The 22,582-nt window shown below is 38.3% G+C and overlaps 2 protein-coding genes across 5 annotated transcripts in view; one reads left to right on the top strand and one right to left on the bottom strand.

Moving 5' to 3' along the window:
- Nucleotides 1-602: 602 nt before the first annotated feature.
- On the bottom strand, nt 603-19,272 carry LOC123308442 (ubiquitin-like modifier-activating enzyme 1). Its single transcript, XM_044891092.1, has 4 exons — nt 17,728-19,272; nt 13,992-14,191; nt 5,493-6,275; nt 603-1,714 (listed from the first exon to the last, which is right to left on the bottom strand). The coding sequence occupies exons 1-4, from the start codon at nt 19,100-19,102 to the stop codon at nt 935-937; spliced, it is 3,138 nt and encodes a 1,045-aa protein (XP_044747027.1). The 5' UTR covers nt 19,103-19,272; the 3' UTR covers nt 603-934.
- Nucleotides 19,273-21,630: 2,358 nt separating this feature from the next.
- Nucleotides 21,631-22,582, top strand: part of LOC123323036 (serine/threonine-protein kinase Genghis Khan) — a 163,785-nt gene continuing 162,833 nt past the window's right edge. For 2 of the 4 annotated variants that reach the window (XM_044911233.1, XM_044911236.1), the window contains exon 1: nt 21,631-21,790. The gene's annotated coding sequence lies outside the window, so the exon portion shown is untranslated. Of the gene's footprint in view, nt 21,880-21,959; nt 21,981-22,582 lie in introns of those variants that run through there. The other 2 variants (XM_044911234.1, XM_044911235.1) reach the window with 2 other exon arrangements.

Here is a 22,582-nt window from a genome sequence, read left to right on the forward strand (position 1 = left end):
TCTTCAGCCCAAGTGCTTGTAAAGTGGTCAGAATTTTTGGGACCGACAGGGCTGGACTGAAACATTTTTGTGCCTGGTCTTGCAAAGCTTGAACGCCTCTTTATTGAAAATTCGATATCGATTTATTTTGAATCCATAATTCAGTTATGAGCAACACATCGAATTATGAATTATTTTCGGCCATTCAATGATTGATTCTCTGTTGTTAGTTCTTCGATATGTTCGGTAAGGAAAAAGTTGACTGGAAATCGCATAACTGGAAAATCATCAAAGAGAACCGACCACTGATCGGTGCCGGTAAAATGGTGGTGGGCAACCGTCCAATACCGGGATGTAGTGGCGTACGTGACTAAGTACGTTTGTACAAGCACTGATTGTTCATCATTGAACTCAAGAAAGAGTTCTTTCATTTCAGTCGACTTCGTTTGGCTGTGTGCAAAGATCTTTGGGAGAGATTCCATTTCCACCAAAATCGATACAATCCTCAATCATAATCCTGCCGAAATTGATCTTGATGGCTTGTATACAGCACAAAAATTTTTAATTTTTTCGGGTTTTTTTCTGGCGCTGGCGCTTGTTAACCAGCAAAAAAAAGTACTATATGTCGTTGAAAAATTCTTTCATGGTAATTTATTAAATTTCAAACATCAGAAAATAGTTGAGAAAATAACCTATCACTTAGATAATCTACATTCAATAATAGTATTAAGAATTATATTGCATAAAAGCATCAAAATGCTATTTACCATAATCATAAATAAATGTATAGTGATACACACAACACTGGATTCTTGGTATAAAGACATTCAATTCCAAGTACCAACATTTGCAAACTTTTAAAATAATTTAAACTGATCACATTTTCAACTTCCCTGTGGCTAGATCATCGACTAAAGTATGACCGATATCAGTTTATTAGTCCATCAAAAATAATCTAATTTTGAGGAAGGTTATATTTTACATAAGGTACCTCCACATCATTGCCATCTTCATCATTACAACACAATTCAAAAACTAAAGCTTTGACATGGGGTTCGATTTTCTTCTTCGAAACACGTTTCACAACTTCCGTCATACTCATGCCTAGCCTTTCTTGTGCCTTGGCTTTAGGCATGAAAAAGGAATACAACATGCACACACCTTGGGAGAGCATGGTGACTTCTAAACCGTGCTTGCTCTTGAAATAATCCACGAATTCGCCCAGCGTCATTTCACCATCAACTTCGAATCTATCCCAGAGAGTCCAAGGTTTGCCACAATATTCCATTTTTGGAGCAGCAATTGGTTCAGAGAAACCAATGAAAGGTAAGGCAAGATTCACAAAACCATTTTTGAAAGGAGTTAAACTCTTCATACTTCTGGCCAATTTGTAGAGTTCCAGGCAAACCAAACCAGCTACAACTGAGGTGGTAGTAGCGATAGCAGGAATAATTTTACCTGCTATCAATTTCGACTTGTGTCTATCCGCCGGAGCGATTTTGTAGTTAGCAGCACGAAGGTTTGATGCTGCTACAATGAAATCTATGTGAAGATTAGTGTCGTCGTCTTTTTCGAATTCAAGAGGTTCAAGACGAAGGTTATCCAAATTTTCAGGACTTGGCAATTCTTCTTTCAATTGTGTAATACGGTCCATGTCTACATTTCCATTAGAAACTTGCATTTGCGAATCAGTCACTGCAATTTTTACTCCAGATTTTGGAACAAATTCTGGAACCTAAGGAAAGAAATTAATGAATATTTACGAATTTAAAATTTCATTTCAGAGAAGTATGAATGAATTTTGTCAAGAAAGAAATGAGAAATCTTTAAAATATTGGGTTGTATCATTTCACCGAATCAGTTATTATCATTATGCGAAGTGCTATCATTCATACATACGTAGAATTATTAGGTTGAACTGCTTTGATAATGATTCTTTAATCAACTGAAATATTAGCACCATTTTTTATTAGAAAATATTATAGTCTATTTATTTTAGCAATGGAAATATGTCAGGGCAGACAAATTGGTGTGGTTAACACTTTGCTAGGATATCTGCGTATTTATTTCATTTGTACCAAAAATTGGATTATGCTGTTTGCGCTTCAATTTTCATCTGTTAAATTGATCATTATTAACAATCTGTTATTGATTTTCAACTAAAATTGATGAGTAAGTTATGAAAAGAAATGTTTTATTAATAATGAATATAGACTATTTATTAGAATTCCACAATACCTATCGAAACATTAAAAAGGGGTCAAAGTCGAGCGAAAAGCTACTCCACTCAACAAAACAAACATGTATCTTTTTGAACATGCTCCCTCAGCGATGTCAACAAGGTCACCTGACATATTATTATCGAGACTCAGATTGTGCAACTTTACAGCGTTGAAAGTGAAAGGCGAAAGAACAATATATCACTTTGCCGACAGAAATAAACTTTCAGAGAGTGATATTTTGTTGGTTGCCAGAGATCTATGTGAAACTTTAGTAACAAACTTTACAAATCTACATCTACAAGACCATTTGGATGATACGATATGTGAATACTCGTCCACCCTACGTGAATGAGTCGAGGATTCCAATAACTTATATGCTATTTGTACTCTTATCTTCAAGAAGTTATAGAAAGTCAGTTGCGTAACTAGATAAGGTATTCTCGTAATACTACATATTAGGAGTACAAATAAGTTTCCGCCGTTTTTTTATAAAAAAAAAATATTAATTGTGAAAGAACGGTGTAGTTTGCGTTCAATCAATCGCTAGTAACTACTTTGTTCCACCTTCCAGAATCATCTTGACCGGAACAGATGATAATCGGCGGGTGGGGTAGCACTTCCCAATCAAGTGTTATCAAATAGTTCTTCAACGAAACTGCTACATGCGTATCGATGCATTATCATGTAGAAGAACAATTTTGTCTCGTTTTCGGTAGTATTCAGTGCGTTTTTACTTTCAAAGCTCGGCACAATCTCATTAATTGTGTTCGGTAGAGAGACAGAGAGTTCCAAGGGTTGTTCCACTTGGATGGGGCAACTCGTAAATTTTTGGCATTCCACTGCGATCTTACGTCCAGTTTCATAATCAAATTTAAAGTCACTTTAAGCTTAAAGCTTCCTTTACTGTCATTTTTAGTAGGGTTAAAGGAAGCTTTAAATTTAAAGATACTTTAGCTTTGATTATGAAACCGGACGTAAGTCTTTTACGTCAAAATCACCGTTTTTTAACTTTTGAAACCACTCACGACATGTTCTCTCACCCAAGGCAGCCTCATTATATGCTTCTACGAACAATCGATTCGCCTCAGCAGCAGATTTTTTCAAATTGAAGAAGTAAATTAAAAGTTCCCGCAAATGAAGCTTATTTGAACTTATAATGAACATTTTTTGATGAAAAACGATATATGATTCTAATACGAAGTCAATAATTTGATCCGCTTATAGGCGCTTTCTTTTTGGTGCTTCATGCACCGGTACAGCTCCGGGCTTCTCGCCCCTGAGCTGTTCCCAAATAAAACGGTTATTAGTGTGCCAACTGCGCGCAGCGAGTTGGATGATCAGCTGTTGAGCAAAATGACAAGAGACAAGTCCGGATTCGCGGTTCTTTGGATTATTTGTTTTCAGTTTGAAAAGTCGTTGATTATTAACAAGTTCCACTATTTTTTCGAAATCTATTGCCATATATTTGGTTGAAAAACTTGATTTACCGGGTAAACATTACCCTTTCTTTGCTATGGAGAGTAAAAATATACGAAATACTGGATATGTCTGAAGATATAAAACTTGAAAAAATTATTTAACAATGATTTCATCTCTTAAAGCTTCGTTAATAATCCTCTTTGGTAAAAGTAGGTAAAGTGTTCTGATTTTACGAAAATTGCATTCAAGTACGTGAAATATTAACTTATTTGAAATGAAATGCTACATTTCCACTGATGGGCGCTACTAAACTGAAACTTGTCGTTTATTCATTTGATCGATCTCTAAAAATTATGGATTCATGAAAAAAATGATTAGTTCACTCTTCAATCCTGAAAGAACGAATCCTATCTTCATTCAAAATCATTCAGTTCTAATTCCATCTTACATTGATTCTTTATTCATTTACTCAATGAAAAAACTACTGACAGCTTCAATTGACGGAAAAATCTTTTTATAGTATTAATCCACAAATTTCAACAATACACGACTTCTAATATTTGATGACATATGTTAACATAACCAAAAAGTTTGTTTACGGGCTTCAAGCCCTCGACGTGCACCAGTATTTCGGTTGGTGCAAGAGGGGGCAGGGAAAGGAAACGCGAGCTGCTCCGGTGCTTCACGCCCCAATCAAAAAGAACGCGTCGGTGCTCGAGCGAGATGCACCGGAGCTGCTCAAACGGTCAAAAAGAAAGCGTAATATGTCGTTCTTGAATGAGCACAACCTAATTTTCAAGCTGGTAATCATCTCCGAATTATGATGAAAGTCTAGTGCCGCCTACGTTACAGATGCTTCCATATCTCTCTACTTATAATAAACTTACTTATCACAAACTGACTTAACTCTTTAGATTCAAAAACACGAACTAATACGCAAAATTATTAAGCGACAGTAACTGTCAGATTTCAAATTCAGTGTTTACTTTGATATTCATCGCAAGGAGCTCCATTCGAAAGTAAACTAAATGAGGTATTTTTTACTGAAAAGAAAACATGTGCATAATTATTAATTTTTCATCGATAAAACCATTGGAAAAAAAGCACTAATTTTGTTCACTTCAGACCCGTGATATTCATCTCCTTACCACGCCCGCAATAGGAGTTTTTTCTGCACACAGATTCTCTTATCTTGTAGCAAATTCATTGCCCTTTCCGAATATGTGGTCAAATTTGATGAGGCTGCAAGGAAAACTGAACAATGATTGAGTTTAAGAAAAAACTTGAAATATTTCGTGAAATCAAAAAATGTTAAATTGAAGAATAACCATCGATATTTCGACCATGTTGTAAGACATTTTTTGTTGAAAATCACTAGTATGACCTCCCCTTGAAGTTTGGCCACTCTAAAAGTAGACACCCTGTATATTCTGAATCAGAAAAAAATATGAGACTGGAATATGTAAAAATAACATAAGAGTTTACATTCAAAAAAAAGTTACCACTATAATATCACTGGAGTGGAGGACTTTTCTCTGACTACGCCAGTGCATTCTACATGAAAATGTGTCTGTTGAATGTAACATTTGTTTTTCGACATCACTCATACCGAAAAATGAGTTCACTTATAACTTGAAAACAAAAGAGGGATTCGGTTTTGGCCATTAACAATCTTTTGAAAATAGAGGTAGAAAAAGTGCCATCCATTTTTCCCTAGCTCTTACGGTTACATAGCTGTCATTCAATCCTATCGAATTTTGCCTACCCTGTATAACTGCAAGTCCTTTCAGTGTTGTTCAAATATCTTTCAAGCGCAAGTTCAACATGCTTATACCTATAACCTTTGAATTCATGTAAAAATAATGCACTTACCCTTATTGTTGAGACTATCTCTGCAATTTTTTGCCTATCTCTTTCTTGTGGAATATTATAAACTTGAGCTTTCAAGTTGGCTGCAGACCAAATATAGTCCAGGTGAAGAGGATTTTTGACATCAAAAGTTAAAGGTTCTGGACATCTTTTTGGTCCAGACCAAAACAGTTGTCCTGTACTGGTGAGTTGGTCAGGAGGAAAATTGAATAAAAGTTGCTTTATCTGATTACAGTACTGTTCTTGCCAATGATGTCTAGCCCAAAAAACACAATCCTTGATCGATTTAGGACGCTCGTCAACTAAAGCAACTTTTACAGATTCTAAGATTTCTATTGGTTGAACACCTGGCAATTTAAGGGTTCTTTCAATGAAATCTGGATCAGTCAAATACTGAGAAGCATTCTCTGCATTCTGTTTGAATAATCCCTCAAACATATCTCTTGCCCATTGCAAAGTGTGTTCAATAGCATTTGGGAAATTCTTCAAAGTACAAATTGGGATACTTTTTTCTGGAGGATCTTGAGATGAACTGTAAGATTCCGTCAAAAAAGGCACAACAACTTGTGTATTGCCTTTTGTTCCCAAGGTTCCCGATTCAAGAAGTGGTTTCCTATAGTATACACATCTTCTATCCATGTAAATTCTAGCATCAACATTATCCAAGGCATTAGCTATACCATCTAAATTTTCAAAGAATGCGTCATCATAAATGCTTTCTGTTTCAGGCCCAACTCTATTTTCATGTGCTATAACATTAACTTGAGGGTTCATCTTCTTAATCACCTACAAATTAAATTTGCATTAGTAAAAAAGATACTGCGAATATTTTCTTTACTAGCTTCTTTGGATGGAGTGTGTTCTTATTTTTTAAAATAAATTATTATGTAGATGGATACTCAGAATGATCTCGAAAATTCAACAATTTGGAATTGTTTCAGGTAATTCAGACAAGCTCCTATACTCATCATCATCAACTATGGATAAAAAAATTTATACGCCGAATGAAATTCATACATTGAAATAATGAGATTTGACCATTTTTTTTATTCCGTCTAATAACGCCAATGTGGAAAGAATATTTTAGTCGATTTCACAACAATGGACCAAAGAAAGAATTTTTATGGATTAAGGTGCAGTGATTTTTATGAATTCCTTCTTGGGAATAAAGAAGTCCTGCAAGAGTAAAATCGTCGGTTAATGGGGATACACTACTTTCCGTATGTTCACGATTTCCAGTATCACTGCTTTTTGCATTCATACTATTGCATTGCAGGGTAGAGAGAAGGTTATTAAAGGCATTATCTTGACGCTTTTAAGATGCCACATTTCCCTCATCTGCTGCGCAAGTGCTTTATATTTGAAAATTTTTTCTCCGTCGGTTTTGTTGAGGTTATAATCTTGGGACACCGTAAAATCTATGACAATAGCTGTTTTTTCTTTTATATTCCACACCATCGCGTCAGGCTTGCTCTACCCCTCTGTCAGTTATGACTGTAAGGTCCCAGTATCTAAATGAGAGGTGCTCCTCAGCACTGATGCATACCCTGCATTTTTTAGTTTCCACCTCTTGTTTCATGATGTGTCTTATATGTGTTCGTAATGGCACTACCTGATCTTGCATAGCCAAGACTGTCCCCTCTGTTTGGGCAAATAAGTATCTCTGAGTTAGTTCCTGGCATTGGGGTGAAGTACCAACCAAGTACTACTGGTAGCCTTTCAAAATCCCACCGCGGACCAACTTCTCCTGCCCAGCTGTAGTGTCGTGGCTGAGGGCCTGCACAGGATTAACGGCGCCAACTTGACCGGACAGTCAAAGACTGGCGGCAGTTGACAAACCATGCAAACTTGTTTGCGGGGGATCTTGCCTTAATTGGCCGGATCGAGAGGAGACAACCTCATCAAAAACCCCATAGTTCAAGGTGGAACATCCTATGCTGAGGAACTTCCTCTTTGAGTAGCTCATTGGGTTAAGATGAGCTCCTAATAGGCGAACTCCGGACACCTGCCGCCCTCCGGTTTAAATATGGCTTACCAGGGCAAGGGAGCACTGCCCTGGCGGACTTTTATTTCTTCCCTTCTCGTGGTACCGCTTATCCCGAAGAAAAACCCAAAACACCAAAACCAGCCGAGACGGGGATCAATCCTATCTCGACGACCGAAACCTCGAAAGAGGAATGTGCAGAAATCGGGGTGAAACCTGATTCTGCCATTATCAACCCAACCCCAGGCGCGGAGGAGAAATCCGGAACCGCCCTAGGGGAGGGTACCCCCGAGGCGGCGATCGCTGAAGTCGCTAAGGAGGTTGAGAAAATTAATCTCACCTCCAAACGCAGGCGAATGGCGGGAGCAGCCAAAAGGCGCCTGAAACGGCTGCTGCAATCAGGTGTCGACTACAAGTCGTCACTTGCGACAGTTCTCTGTGATGGCGCAGAAAAGGCAGCAGAAAAGGAGAGGGAACCAAACCTCCCAACACCTGCTGCCAAAACTCCAAAGAGGTAGGGCTCTGATGGCAGCACCCCTAGCGCCAGTGCGAAAAAGCACTGTCCTGAGGGAACCGTCAGTAAGGGGATGACCTATAAGGAGATGGTGGAGGGAATCAAGATCGGAATTGCCGACAAGGACCCCGAAACTAAGCTGTCAGCCAAGCAGCTGGACCTGCTTCAGGGCGCCATCCTGAGGCATACCCTCAGGACAAGGACATGATGCCCTACTATGGGTTCGGAAGGGTTACCTTCCGAACCAGAGAGAAGGGCATGGGTGCTGACAAAGAGTCGGACACCCAAACGAATAAAGAGGAAGGAGGGGTTAATCCCTCTACCTCCGCCGGCACCTCCAAAGGTGAGCCCGCTGAGGGAGAGAGGTCTGACTCTGCTCTCTCTACGAGCAAAGCGCCGCAGGCGGCTCTGTTCCTACCTTTGTTACGAAAAATCGGGCTGAGGTACTGGACATCACGCTCTGCTCGCAATACATGATCACTAAAATCACTGACTGGAGGGTTTCCGACACGCCCTCCGGCTCAGACCATAGAAACATTCAATTTAACATTGAACTAGGCGGTAAACCCATTCAGGAATATCGCAATCCCATTATCGACTGGGATGGTTATAAACTATCCTTCAGCGGAATCTGAGATCCATTAACGTTAACGTTAACAATCATGAAGACCTAGAGAGGCTGGCCAACTCAATTGGCCAAGCTATAGTCTCGGCATATCATGAAAACTGTCCACTAAGAAAGAAATCCGATAATAGGAAAGTATCTTGGTGGAACTCCAAACTAGAGACACTTCGTTAAGAGGTTCGGAAGAAATTTAACCGAGCAAAATCAGCAGGTGAGTGAGAAGTGTACCGTCAAACTCTTACCTTCTATAACAAGAAAGTGAGGAAGGCCAAAAGGGAGTCTTGGGAAAACTTCTGCAGCAGCATCGAGGATGCTGCAAGCGGGACAAGACTCCATAAAATTCTCTCCAGAGAGCCGTCTTTGACGCTGGGATCCGTTGAAAGATCAGACGGCACCTATACGGCTTCTGGGGCGGAAACCCTTAAAATCATGGCTGACACACACTTTCCGGATCACGTGCTGATTGATTCCGCAGTTGCGGAAGGAGGAAACTTCACCAGTCGCCTTAAGCGACCCACCAAGGAATGCTGGACATAATATATAATAAACTTGTCACTGTGAGCGCGGTGAGAGGGCAGTTTTATCCTTTCTCCCATACAAAGCGCCAGGTGACGATGAAATATTTCCAGCTCTACTTCAGCACGGACTGGAATACTTAATGTCTTACCTCATTAGGCTCTTGAGATCCAGTTTGGCATGGAATTTCATACCAATTGGAGGAAGGTTAAAGTCGTTTATATTCCCAAGGCGGGAAAAACGGACTCACAGCCTAAATCATTCCGACCCATCAGTTTAATTTCGTTCGTGATGAAAAGCCTTGAAAAGATACTAGATGAGCACATCAGAGAGGTGATTCTACGGAAGCATCCCCCGAGTGCTCAGCAGTATGCCTACCAGAAAGGCAAATCCACGGATCTTGCCCTCAATAATCTTGTCGGTAGGATCAATGAAGCTCTCAACTCCAGGGAGATTTCAGTGGCTGCCTTTCTGGACATTGAGGGAGCCTTTAATGCTGCCCTTACTGAATCTCTGGTGAGGGCTGCCAAGGTTAGAAGTGTCCCTCCTACCATATTAAATTGGATCAGCACAATGCTGAGCTCAAGAAAGATCATAACCACGCTTTGCGGCGAAGCGCTTAGATTCAAAGCAGGCAGAGGTTGCCCGCAAGGCGGTATATTATCACCCCTTCTCTGGTACCTTCTGGTTGATGATCTAATTGCAATAATCAGCTCGCTTGACGTATATGTTCAGGCTTACGCTGACGATATAGTTGTTTTACTGGTGGGCAATGACGATGTAATCATCTCAGATGTTCTTCAGGAAACACTAACAGTAATTCAGGGTTGGTGTGATGGGGAGCAGTTAGGTGTGAACCCCTGCAAAACCTTGATCGTTCCCTTTACTAGAAGAAAATTTCAAATCTCTCCTCCAACTCTCTACGCCAAGACCATTCCACTCGTAGAGGAGGCCAAATATATGCCCAGATAGGAAGCTTCAATGGAACTCCCATGTGGAAAAAGTCATCCACAAAGCCAGGCACTCCCTATGGGCCTGCCAAAGGATTTGTGGAAAGACCTGGGGGATAGCGCCGAAGCAGCTCCGCTGGCTGTACGTCACGGTAATCAGACCATTGATCACCTATGGCTGTGTCGCCTGGTGGTCCTGCACAGAACTCGTTCTAACCCAAAATAAACTATAGAAACTCCAGAGAACGGCATGCCTCATGATTTCGGGGGCATGCCGTTCTACTCCAACTGCGTCCATGGAGATGCTATTAGACCTCCCTCCCCTTCACATTTTTGTCCAGGGAGAGGCAAGACTAGCAACCCATAGGCTCCACCACCTTACCGTAAATGAGCCTGACAAACTCACTTTCGTGCCCAGTCGTCTATCAGTCCAACTGGAGACAGACGAGGTGATGGGCATGAGAACTGATCAAATAATCACTAGAACCAGCAACTCGGCACAGGTATTTGAATGCAGATCTAAACTCTCCAAATTGGGAAGTTCAAACAGACTGCAACTGATTTGGGTACCTGGACACTCTGGCTACAGTGGATGCATCGGATGCTATAGCCAGAGAAGGCGCAACATCAACGCTTATTGGCCCGGAACCCAGTATAGGAATTTCTAATTCCAATCAGGGACCGAAACAGCTGGATAAGGCAAAAGGTCCTGGAGCACTAGCGCAACCGTCCTGGACTGCGTCACTCGCATAGGGCTATTTCAGTGCCTGCCAGCCTATACACCAGTCGTTGGCTAGTATTTTCTAGAACAAATCTGAGATCTATAATGGCGGTTTTCACAGGACACTGCAGACTCAGAGCCCACCTCAAAAACTTAGCATCGTCAATGACCCGCTCTGCAGACTCTGCTTAGAGGAGGACGAAACAATTGAGCATATCCTCTGTAACTGCCCGGCGGCAGACAGGGTTAGACATGAAGTTTTTGGGAGAGGGAGAGATCTAGCTCTATGAGCTTGCCTGTGTGCTACAATAGACCGGTTGGTCGCAGTGGCAGGTTTGGGTTTATCCGTCCAACACACCCAGCAATCAGTATCAGTAGGTAAGTCTTGGAGCTCTTGAGGTCTACTTCTGCTTCATGAAAGCTAGTATAGAACCTTCCATGTAGAGACTTAGCTTGCCAAGTATGTTTAAGCGTTTTATAGTGATTCACTTTCAGATACCTCTGCGCTGGCTATTCCAGGCGAAACGGCAGGTTCAGTCGTATGCAACTAGCCTTCGATGTGAAGGTAAGTTTGTATTGTTGGAGGTTGGAGTACCTTCTGATATTTTCCTTCTCGTTTAGGCTTGCTTCCCTCAGACTTGTCATTCCGCGGCCAGTATCCTTACGGGGTAAGTGTGATCTTTAGAGAAAGAAGCGGAGTTTGGATGCAGCATACCGTACTGTGTCAGTGTTGTCCGTATATGTCGGTCCATTTGTTGCAGGTTGCAGGTCTGTTTTTACCATGTAAGAACTCCAGATGTGTAAGTGTACCGGGCGTTCTCAAAGGTGAGACTTTTTTCTTGACAGGTCATAGAACTCCTCAAAATAAGTCAAGGTATTAAAAATCGATTATATAAAATATTCACCAGGGCTGAGTATATCGAAACCAAAGTTACTCGAAAATCTGTGAAATTCCCGCTCCGGATCTGCATGCCTACTCAAGGTATGGTTTCGGTAGTGCTTCGGATGCAATGATACAGTGCTACAGAATGTGACTGCAGCTTGGTAGTTACATATGGCTAGTCGAATTCTGCAGCCATTGCATGCATCCGACGCACTACGGAAACCATACCTTTATGCGTAGGCTTGTGCCGGCGAAAGGTTAGTATACACATACAAACTATATTTTTCATAATATCTGAACGAATCTGAGGGCAATGTATGATGTATGATATATTTCTGAAACGGGAAAAATGGCGATTCTTTCTAGGTCATTTTAAACGACTGTTTCCATAAGAAAAAACATAACTTTATGTTATAGCTCAGCAAATATACCTGTTGGAGAAAATCATAGTACGCCACTGCATTGTAATAAAGAAGTGTCTGTATAATGTTTCCATTTCAACATCCTAGCACAAACAGGAACGGAGATAATGACCGAACTTGAAATCGCCCAAATTTCAATTTTGGCCTATAACTCGAAAACAAAAGAAGATAGAGGAAAGCAGTTGATGGCATTATTAGTTTCTCGAAAAAAAGACGACATGAATGGCACATTCATTTTCCTCTATCTCGTTGGGTAAAGAAGTTGTAGTTCAGGTATCACCAATTTTGCCCATCCTGTACAGTGTCGATGAGGTGGATAGTGCGGAAGCACTAAGACAACGCATTAAAAATGCTTGTGAAATTATTCGTGGGCAAACTGATGTGATAGTTGCTGCATGTAACCATTCGTTATTCGGCCGGGCAAGACTTTGTGCCCATCAAACGAATGGTGATCACTTCGAACAATTTCTGTGAAGAATTCGGAGCAATTTTATCGGTGAGTTTATGAATTGCCTTATTTTTTTTCTTATACGGCCTTTCGATTGAGGTATTTTTCCTATGCTTAGTTTAAACTTTCATAATTATACCTTTCAGAAAAAATCACCTAATAAATTTTGAAAAAGAATATACAAATTTGCTATAAAATCTTGTGCCGAGAAGAGATCGCAAAGGAATCCGAGCACTTTATTTATTAGGTGAAAACATTCTGACTGAATCCATATGGCATCGTGATTCATCACAGGTGATATGATATCCTAACAGGCAGATACTACGATCCAGTGTCGTATTAAGATATTGATGCTCAAGGCTTTTGAATGTTTTTTTTATATTGAATATTTTATATGAGCAACTGTCGACGAAATGATCTCTCTCAATGAGTTCTATCACCTGCCTAAAAAAACACCCTGTTTTTACCAAATGACTTTTGAACCGACTGAAAATCGTAGGTTTCGTCGAATGATTCATTATAATTTTTGAGTTAAATCAATTACCATCTTTCAAAATCCTTGATTTGATAGTGGCGAATACGCCGAAACATGTAACCGGATGATCTAAAATAAATGGTTCCACAAACTGAAGTGCTTTCAAGACTTTTTCTTTTACTTCTTAATAGTAACAGTCTGTTGTGATAATAAATCCGCCGGAGATTGCACTAAGAAGGATGGCAGTCAGAAACTTAAGATGTTTGACTATAAATTAGATATTATAGAAGAGAGTATATTAGAGAGAGATAATAGAGGAACTAGAAGACACATGGCAGATCCATATGGCGACTTCGTGAAAAATTGTAGAGAAAAAAGTGTATCTCAGTACGACTTTTGCTATCCTTAAGGCATTTAGCTGATATGCCACCTAGCTGCGCCAGTGATCCACACCCCAACATTCAGGAAACCATGTGATGATATTACATCAATGATTGTAAATTACCTGAATTAATATCGATAAAATACTCAAGGTTCATTATTGGAGATATGATAGAATATATACAACTTTCATGTTTTGGGAATTGGCAATTATTATCCTTGAACTTTGCCAAGACGGCAGAATTGATATTCTACATCAAACATCAAACCAAGATTTGAAGTATAAATGCTGTACATAATACACAGTTTGTAAGTTGTGAGGAAACCATAAGATGTTTGTTTCCTTGAGTTAAAAATTTCACGACAGGTTGGAAATAATTTTATATTATAGAACAAATAAAAATCATATTTATCCACATGAATGGAACAGTGCCATACAACGATAGCGCACACGGCCATAACTCTTTCACATTCAAATAGACAATAGTGAAATCTAGCTTGAGTGATTATAAAATTAAAGTCAATTAAAAGTAATACTAGTTATTATTATTATAATTATTAATATAACAAGAATCTAACTTACTTTAGCGGCTGTAGTGGATTTTGCTTGTTGAACATTATGAGGTCGAAATAGGAATTGACGATTCAAGTTCGATTTTTCTATCAAGTCCATATCAGTTACTGTGATTTTTCCACCTTCTGTACCAATACCCATCATGGCAAAATTTTTCAAGAGTTCACATCCTATTGCACCAGCTCCCACCACAAAGTATTTAAGACCACCTTTGAAAAAATTCCATTTAAATTGCAAACTATAAGTTCAATTTCTGAATTATCTATAGTAGTAGAAATAATAAACTTGATTGAGATTTATTTCAAACGGTTGTTTTCTATATTCCATTAATGAAAGAACAATACTACAAACAACCCAATAAAAGGAAAGTATCAAACATAATATCGATTGAAATTCAATCTGGAAGAATTTCAGAAAATCAAACATAATAGTATCATATTAGATAATATGCAATATTTCGTAACAGACACATCAGAAGGAACGCAGAAATTCTCAAAAGTGGATACATACAAGATGTCTAAAATTGAGGTGTTTGCATCTTCTTATTTTGTTCTGCGTCAATTTTGAACACATATAACAAGGGAACTGTTGTAATATGTGATATCGAAAAGTCTTGATCTATCAACTGAATCATCAGATTGACTGATCAGGATCCATTTCTCCTGCCTTAATGGACATTCGTGATTTGCATTATATTGACTTTTCGTTGTACATACAGAATGCTGATGATTCCTTAGATACTATAAGTATTGTTCAAGGGTTCCACCAGCCGTTGAGCTACAAGGGGGCCTAACAACCAACTGTTGGACAAGGGGACAAAGCAAAACTTTCGCTAAGCACCGTTCAAAATCGTCCTGAGGAAGGCAAAAACATTACCGAAAGCTTGGCGAATCTTGAAGTATTTTCTTAAAATGAAGCCTACACCTGTCTGCATCCCTACAGTAAGTCTAATCATTTTTACAAGCCAGTCACAATACTGGTCACTACATGCAGGGCCATTATTTCTGCTTTTAAAATATTTTTCAGTTCTGGTCACTTCCTGTTATACCGTACGTAGCTACCAACTTCAGTTTTTGCAAGTGGCATGCCCAATAAATGTTCACACTTTTGGATTTACTATAGAATTTTGATGTAATTTCATTCATGATCCCACTGATATTCCGAAGGTTTTCAGAGCAATTTCTTACATTTTGTGGTGTCAGCGCTATGCTACGTTGCTGGTACTAGCGATTTATTCAGTGAACTCTAAAAGACCTGGAAGGGCCTCGTAGGTACCGAAATACGACGAAAAGTGTGTCGCATTGAGAAGGAAGATTTGGGGCAACCCATCTCTTTCTAATGGTTGGGCAATCCATCTCTTTCTAATGGTTGGGCAACCCGTCTCTTTCTAATGGTTGGGCAACCCATCTCTATCTAATGGTTCGGCAACTAATCGAACAACCGCATCAGAGGTCGGACGTAGGTACCGAAATACGACGAAAAGTGTGTCGCATTGAGAAGGAAGATTTGGGGCAACCCATCTCTTTCTAATGGTTGGGCAATCCATCTCTTCCTAATGGTTGGGCAACCCATCTCTTTCTAATGGTTGGGCAACCCATCTCTATCTAATGGTTCGGCAACTAATCGAACAACCGCATCAGAGGTCGGACGTAGCAGTCGTATCACTTGAACGCCCTGGGTGTTTTTGTTTACATTGTTCCCAATTGACAGAGCACAGAAAGAGATAGATTGCTCTACTTTTTCCTCTTCAGTTTTCCAGTTCTTTCAGAGTTCACTGGATTTATTTCAATCGTTTTGCTTGATCACAGAGTTCTTTTATGTGCGGTGCCCCACCGGGCTGAACTGAGGCGTGGTGTAGTGGCCCATTGCTCGTCCGCTTGTGATTCAAACCCCGAGTCTTAGGTTAGGTTAACCCCATAAACTTTGTTGTTTTCCTCTGTTATACTCATATTGTCATATTTCATTAGTTTTTCACAATATTTCCTGAACCACCAAATTTTCATACTAAAAAGTTTTGTTCTGATTACTAAGAAAACATGCCCCAATTTTATCAAATCAGGCTCTAAATTCATCTTAGCTTCGTTATTGAATTATTTTGTGGATGAAGGTGATATTGGGGGGGCCATTTTTATCTCTTGCAGCTATAACTATTTTATAACTCAATAAAAGTTTTAAATGTCTACGAAAGTTTCATTACCCATTTCTTACAGTAAGTCGCTACTGCCTTGGGAAGTTCATGGATTGTTTTCAATACTGGTGACAAAGAAAGCACTCAGACCATATGAAAGAAAACATACAAAACCAGTTGTTGATGTCGATAACTTTTACTAAACTACTGATGCAATCTTAAATACATAAATGGTAAGTATTCAACCTCCTTCGATGGTTTTTATTTTGTATTTGTTTCAGAGGAACATATCAGTGTGTCCATATTAAAAAATGAACTTCTGAAGATGATTGTGTAAGCCTTCAAAACCTTCAACAAGAACCGACAAAGCTTACATTCGGTACAGAAATTAAGAATTGTGACTATTTATTTTCTTGAAACCTGGATTTAAAAAAATTTTACTTTTGGATGATACAATCAAAAAAAATATGAAGAAACTAGAGACTCTTTCAGTGGATAAATAATGGATAATTAATATAATTAACATACATATTTGTCTTGTGATTGCAATTGTACGAACTTCATGTGGGAAATTCTGTGTTTGGACTTTTTTAATTGAAGCTATTTCTTCACAGGTACATATGTACTTTGTTTTTCATACCCATAGTCATAATTCTAAGACTAATTTTAAAAACAGAAGTTCGTTCCACAAATCTCAAAGAATTTACAAGGAGTCTAGTCTAGTTGACTTCGAAATCGCAAACGTCAATTTCGATTCCTTCCCAAAAATATTTCAACGAACAGAATTCTTGTCACATCCTGTATAATTGTATAACATATAAAGAAGTTTTCTGCTAATATCAAAGTATCAACTAGAATTAGAGATGTACATATGAAAGAATATTCACCCATTACAAAAACATGAAATTTACTGTTTTTTTTTTTCAATTTTCATAGGAGTCCAATAGAATACAAATCATTGTTGAGGGATCCATAACTTTAAGGACGTTTAGGCGTTCAGTTATACTCATTTGTTTTCTTTACCCCACTCTTTCTCTCCTCACATTCATTTTTTTATTATCATAAAATATATAAAAATTTAGTAACAACACTTTTTGTAATAGTGAGAAGTGAAATTTAGTAGCACCCTCAGTCTGTTCTCTAAGTCGAATTCTATCAAATCCATTTCATTGAAAGTATTCTGGAATCCAATGATTATATGAAATTTTAAAATTTTATTACAAGTTTCCACAGAAACCTATATTTCAATAAAATATGATCTTTCAATACCCTGCTGAAGCATTGCCAGCAATAAACTTATATAGCTATAGTTTGGTACGGGGGGGGGTTATTCCACTGCGACCTTAAAAGTCTATTGCACCTCCTATTAGAGCTGTTCTCAAAACTGCGCAGCAATATACTAAGCTAATGCCTGTTTGCAGTGACTTTGTAAAGGCAAGACTTTGTTATTTCTCTGATTTCTATAGCAGAATGACTTAATTCTATTTAGGTGATTCCCAAAATTCTGAGTCTGCTCAACTAAGCTTATCTTAATGAAAAGTTGGTGCAAAGGAGCATAAGATGAGTAGATGAAATCTATCTAAGTTAAGAATCAAAGAACTTCTCAAAATTCGTTACCTAGTTTTTTTTGGTAATCTTTACCAAAAACTGCAATCTGTCCATCATATCTAGAATTTGTAGGAGCTGCAAGTTCCTCCGTGATTTCATCACAATCTTCTGGCAGACATTCTATAGCATCAAAGTACAACCATTGATAAATTGGATGGAACTTGCCAGAGCATGCCTTCATAACTTCTTGAGCGACAATTCCACCAATAGTAGCATTGATAGGATTCAAATCACCAGATGAGACTTTGGCAAAAGTCTCTAAAAGAGATGTATTTATTTCAGTGTCATTACCACCATCAACTGTTAATGATTTGGCTATTGATACAAGTTCTTCTGCATCATTTTGACTCCAAGGTTGAGGAGTCCGGCCATGCTTCTCCACAAATTTATGGAGAGCCATGAAACCAAAATGTAATTGTTGAGGATTATCAAACTTAGCAAAATCAGAAATCAAAAATTCTGGATGTTTGAGAGCTTCTTTGAGGGGTTTGAATTGAAGGACTTTTGGCATTTTAACTTGTGTTGCTATACCACCTCTCTCATACTTAGAAAATGTTCTTGTATCACCAATGCTGAATGTGTAAGGTCCTAAAACCTTTATTTTGATAGGCTTACAGTTATTCAATTCTGCCATTCCTTGTACTTCAGAAAAGGTTATATAATCACCATCTTCCATTCCATGTCTTGTATCATCAATACAAGTAACAACACTCTCTTTATCATTGGTTATATCTGCAATCATGGCAGATACAGGTGATTCACCATTGACATCATGAACAGTAAAGGAGGGCCCGAAATCACAGAAAATCTGGGCAAAAAGACCTCTAGTGTCCGCAATGATCAAAGCAATATTGTTATCATGAGTGATATCATTAATTCTGAGTTGTTCAGTTAATGAACTATTGGTAAGGACAACAACACTAAAATTCTTCAGGAAATCTTCAACCAGAGGACCAGTGTGTGTTTTGATTGGGACATACATATTTAATTCTGATAATTGTTTCAAGCATGCCTCAGCTCTGTTGTGTCCAATATCTCCTTCTGTGAGGTAAAATTGAGAGGACAAATCTTTAATGGAACAAACAGCTTCGTCATGCAGGGTTACAGATTTAACACCTCCTAAAATAACATTCTTGGCTATTTCCACTCCAACACCCCCCAAACCCGAGATCAATACATCACTGCTGGCCATACGTCGCATAGCATCATGCCCAAGAACATAAAGTTGCCTGGAATAAAGGCCTTCATCAATATCGTTTTGCGGTTGTGACGATCCTGCTGAGACTCCATTGTTCGCCATGTCTGAAGTAACTGAGTTGGAATCTAGCTTCCGTTTCTTAGCTGGTGGTTCGACGGAGCTTCCAATGTTTTCAACACTAGACATCGGACAAAAAAGACACAGTTTAATCAGTTCTCCTTAAACTTTCACTTCATTAAATTTCACTGTCACTTTTTTAACCGGTATACTTTTCACCTTGTGTACGAAAGATGCCGAAGAACAATAGGAAATTTAGCGCATGCTATCCTGCGCATTCCGATTTTATCATGTCAATACCAACACCAACATTCTCAAACTCTCAAACCAAAATACTTATATGAAATATATATAACTTCGAATTTGAATTTTTTTCAGTGACAGATTGACAAAGTTGCAAATTTTCAATGTGAATCTATGACTAGGATTGATTATCGCCCAATGTATCAATCAAAGATATTAATATCTTTGGTATCAAGTTTATCTCCGAACCACCTGGTGGAGAAATATACAAACCCGATAGGTAGGTTATTTTGTTTTGAGCAAAGATGATAGAGGTAGGTTAGCGTTAGTAAGAGTTACTCTTTCCTCTATCTACGGAGTTACCTTACTCTATAATCTTTGGTTTTGAGCGTTCACCCAACACATTAGACACCATTGGCGTTGATTGAAGTCAACGATAGTTTGTCTTTGACGATAGTGTCGATAGTACAATCAGTTCATAAGCATTTTATAATTTTTATACCCTCCTTAATAAGGAGTGAGGCTGGAAAAAGCCTCGGATGCAACTTTTTGTGGCGAGATGTTGCGCATCATTTCGTCTCTTATAAAAAGGTTTCTAAAATGCGTGTTGCAAGCGGTGCGTGCTGTCCCATTTGATTCTGAAGGAAATGTGGAGCTTACAACATCAACGTCTCGTAACAAAATTTTGCATCTGATGCATTTCCAGCCCAAGTAGTTGTTTTTATACGATGGTACCTACAGAACACTAATATACATATCAGAGACTCTGATACATACCATTGTACCAAAAAGTATCAATTTGATAGACATAGAGAATGGACTGAGCATTCCTCTAGTTCCAGCTCTACACTATGACTGCCTGTGACAATAACGAATCGGGCTATGGTCCGTATATACATTTCTGGTTAGCAGAGTCTCTGGATTAGAGCAAAGTAACCACTCAGTTTATTTTGCTCACCTATGTACATTGAGCTATAGACATTTAAAGTGCCCTGCTGGTGTAATATTACACTGGCAGGGCACCCCAACGCGTCTTTCCAAGGTTCCGTTAGTTTTGCTCATTTATACATTACGCGATTTCGGAGGAAAAAAAAATTCTTTCCTTTTCACCCTAGCGTGTGTTTTGCTCCCATTTTGCTATTTTTTTCACTATCACTTACCGTTACCGAGATATAGTAGATAATCAAAAGTGCCCTGATGGTATAATATTACACTTACTAGCAGGACACCTCAACGGATCTTTCCGATATTGGTTCCAATCGAAAGCGCCTTCGTTTTGCTCATCAGTCCGTTCCTTTTGCTCATTTATATTTTAAGCTTTTTCGGAGAATTTTTTTTCATTTCGCCCTAGCGTGTGGGATATCTATGTTTTGCTTTTGCTCTTTTCGAATCTGCAATTAGTTATTCTCTTCCTCTTACCCTTATCGAGATATAGAAAATTACTTACAATTACATTTTGAATTGTCTATAGCTCAATGTACATAGATATATGAGCAAAATAAATTGAGTGGTGTGCAAAACAGAGCAAAACGAGCGCATAAAAATCGTAAAAATTCTTTGAGGTGCCCTGCTAGTGTAACGTCGCTGTAATCGTTCCTATCGGACGCATCGTACCAAAGATATTACCAAAGATTCCTCTTTGATATTACACATGTGTAATATCTTTGCGTCGTACGCGTTTGGCACGCCGCGCCGGCCGCGTCGCAAAATTTGTCGCTCACGCAGGTCATAGGGTTAAGCCGGTCCTGCATATTTGTCTTTAGGATAACAAATAGTGTGAGCACGAAAAAGTTCAACAATTTTGTATGAGATTTTGTTGTTGTTGTAGACAGGTAAAAAATGTTGTGTCTGACTTTAGTCAACGCTAGTTCTTAAAAAATCTCTTTGCAGGTATTCCATCATTTCAAAGGCGTGATTCGAACCCGTTCCCTATCCTATGTCTTAGGAAATAGGAAAAGCGTCTTCAAATAGAAAGCGTTCCATAAATGAAATCTAGATATATATTATGAATTCGAACGAACGTATAAAAAAACACCTTATCACGTCAGTGTGTTCCCTTTGTAATATTTATTATCTGATATTTCAAACTACTAGTTTCATCTTCTGTGATTGCTCTTGAGATGGCACTGGTGTGACTGGTGCAAGCAGCAGTAGTTTAGTGTTTAGTACATAATTACTATGAAATCACCCATTTTAATTGCTACTACACTACTAAACATGCAATTGAGGAACCAATGCTGAGAATCCATAGAACTAATAACTTCCAGTTAGGTTAGTATATCTATGTGAGAATCCGAACTGTCTTTTTCTGGCAATTTCAAATGTAGGAGGGAGGTAATAGAAGAACTCTGTATCATTTGCGTGAGAGCAAAGATTATAGAGTAGTTCTCTATAATCTTTGCGTGAGAGAGTAGGAACTAGGAGTGTTGGTGGCGTTGTTGCCTTTTGCCCTTTTCTAATAATGTAGTTGTAAAGTTGTAATTGCAAAAATGGCTGCTGATGCTGAAAGATTTTGATGAGTTTTTTCAAATGACAAGTGGTATTTATTTGTGGTCAATACATTTTCCAACAAAGGTAAGGAATCTTTTTTGAAGCTCCTAATTCACTAATACATTGGTCGTTTTATGTGCCGGATGGAATTTATGATTTCGTTAGTCTATGCTGTGAGTAATATATAGGTTAATCTCATAATAAAGATTCAGTTCCTTTCAAATTATAAATATAATGATTCCTTGAAAATCATTGTGTTCAATGTGTTCGAATAGTAGGTATTATTGCAGTGTTCGTTGAAATTTACTATTTTGTAGCTATGAGCTAATAACCCAATTTAGGAATTGACTATCCTATTGACATTTTCAAAATTATTTGTAAACATAGGAATTTTTCACAAAACAAAAAATCTTTAAATTAAAATGCTACAAAATTCATTCAATGTAACATATATTAATGTAACAATGTTTGTTTTAGATCATTTCTGATGTTTTGATAAATCCATTGCAACTATTTTACCTACTATGTCAAATACATTTCTATATTGAAGTATTACTACAGTTATGTTTCAAGTGATGTTTGGTTTCAATGCAAAATTGATTTTCATTCAGACAGAAATTGTTGAACCTTTGAAGAGGAGTCGTCTTGAAATTAACACTAGAATCTTATGGCTAGCTAGGTGTGTATTGATGAAGTCGGTGTTACTATACTTCATTCACTTTTATTTTAGCAGTCGGTTGGCCATGGAAATTTGACACATTTCACTCTGTATAGTACGAAAATGTGGGGTTATGAAGCTTGTCAAAACATTTTTGGGTTTTAAATCAACGCTATGTTGCCCGTTCTACGTAAAAGTTTCTGTTATTACGTATTTTA

This window comes from Coccinella septempunctata, chromosome 1 (genome assembly GCF_907165205.1).
Source record: "Coccinella septempunctata chromosome 1, icCocSept1.1, whole genome shotgun sequence".
Classification (NCBI taxonomy): domain Eukaryota; kingdom Metazoa; phylum Arthropoda; class Insecta; order Coleoptera; family Coccinellidae; genus Coccinella; species Coccinella septempunctata.

Excerpts from the sequence above, each read along its gene's own strand:
- LOC123308442 (XM_044891092.1), bottom strand. The coding sequence starts at position 19,102 with ATGTCTAGTGTTGAAAACATTGGAAGCTCCGTCGAACCACCAGCTAAG. Across the intron at positions 14,192-17,727 it reads AGATTACCAAAAAAAACTAG|GTGGTCTTAAATACTTTGTG; the intron begins GTAACGAATTTT and ends ATTTTTTCAAAG. Across the intron at positions 1,715-5,492 it reads AGATAGTCTCAACAATAAGG|GTTCCAGAATTTGTTCCAAA; the intron begins GTAAGTGCATTA and ends TTCTTTCCTTAG.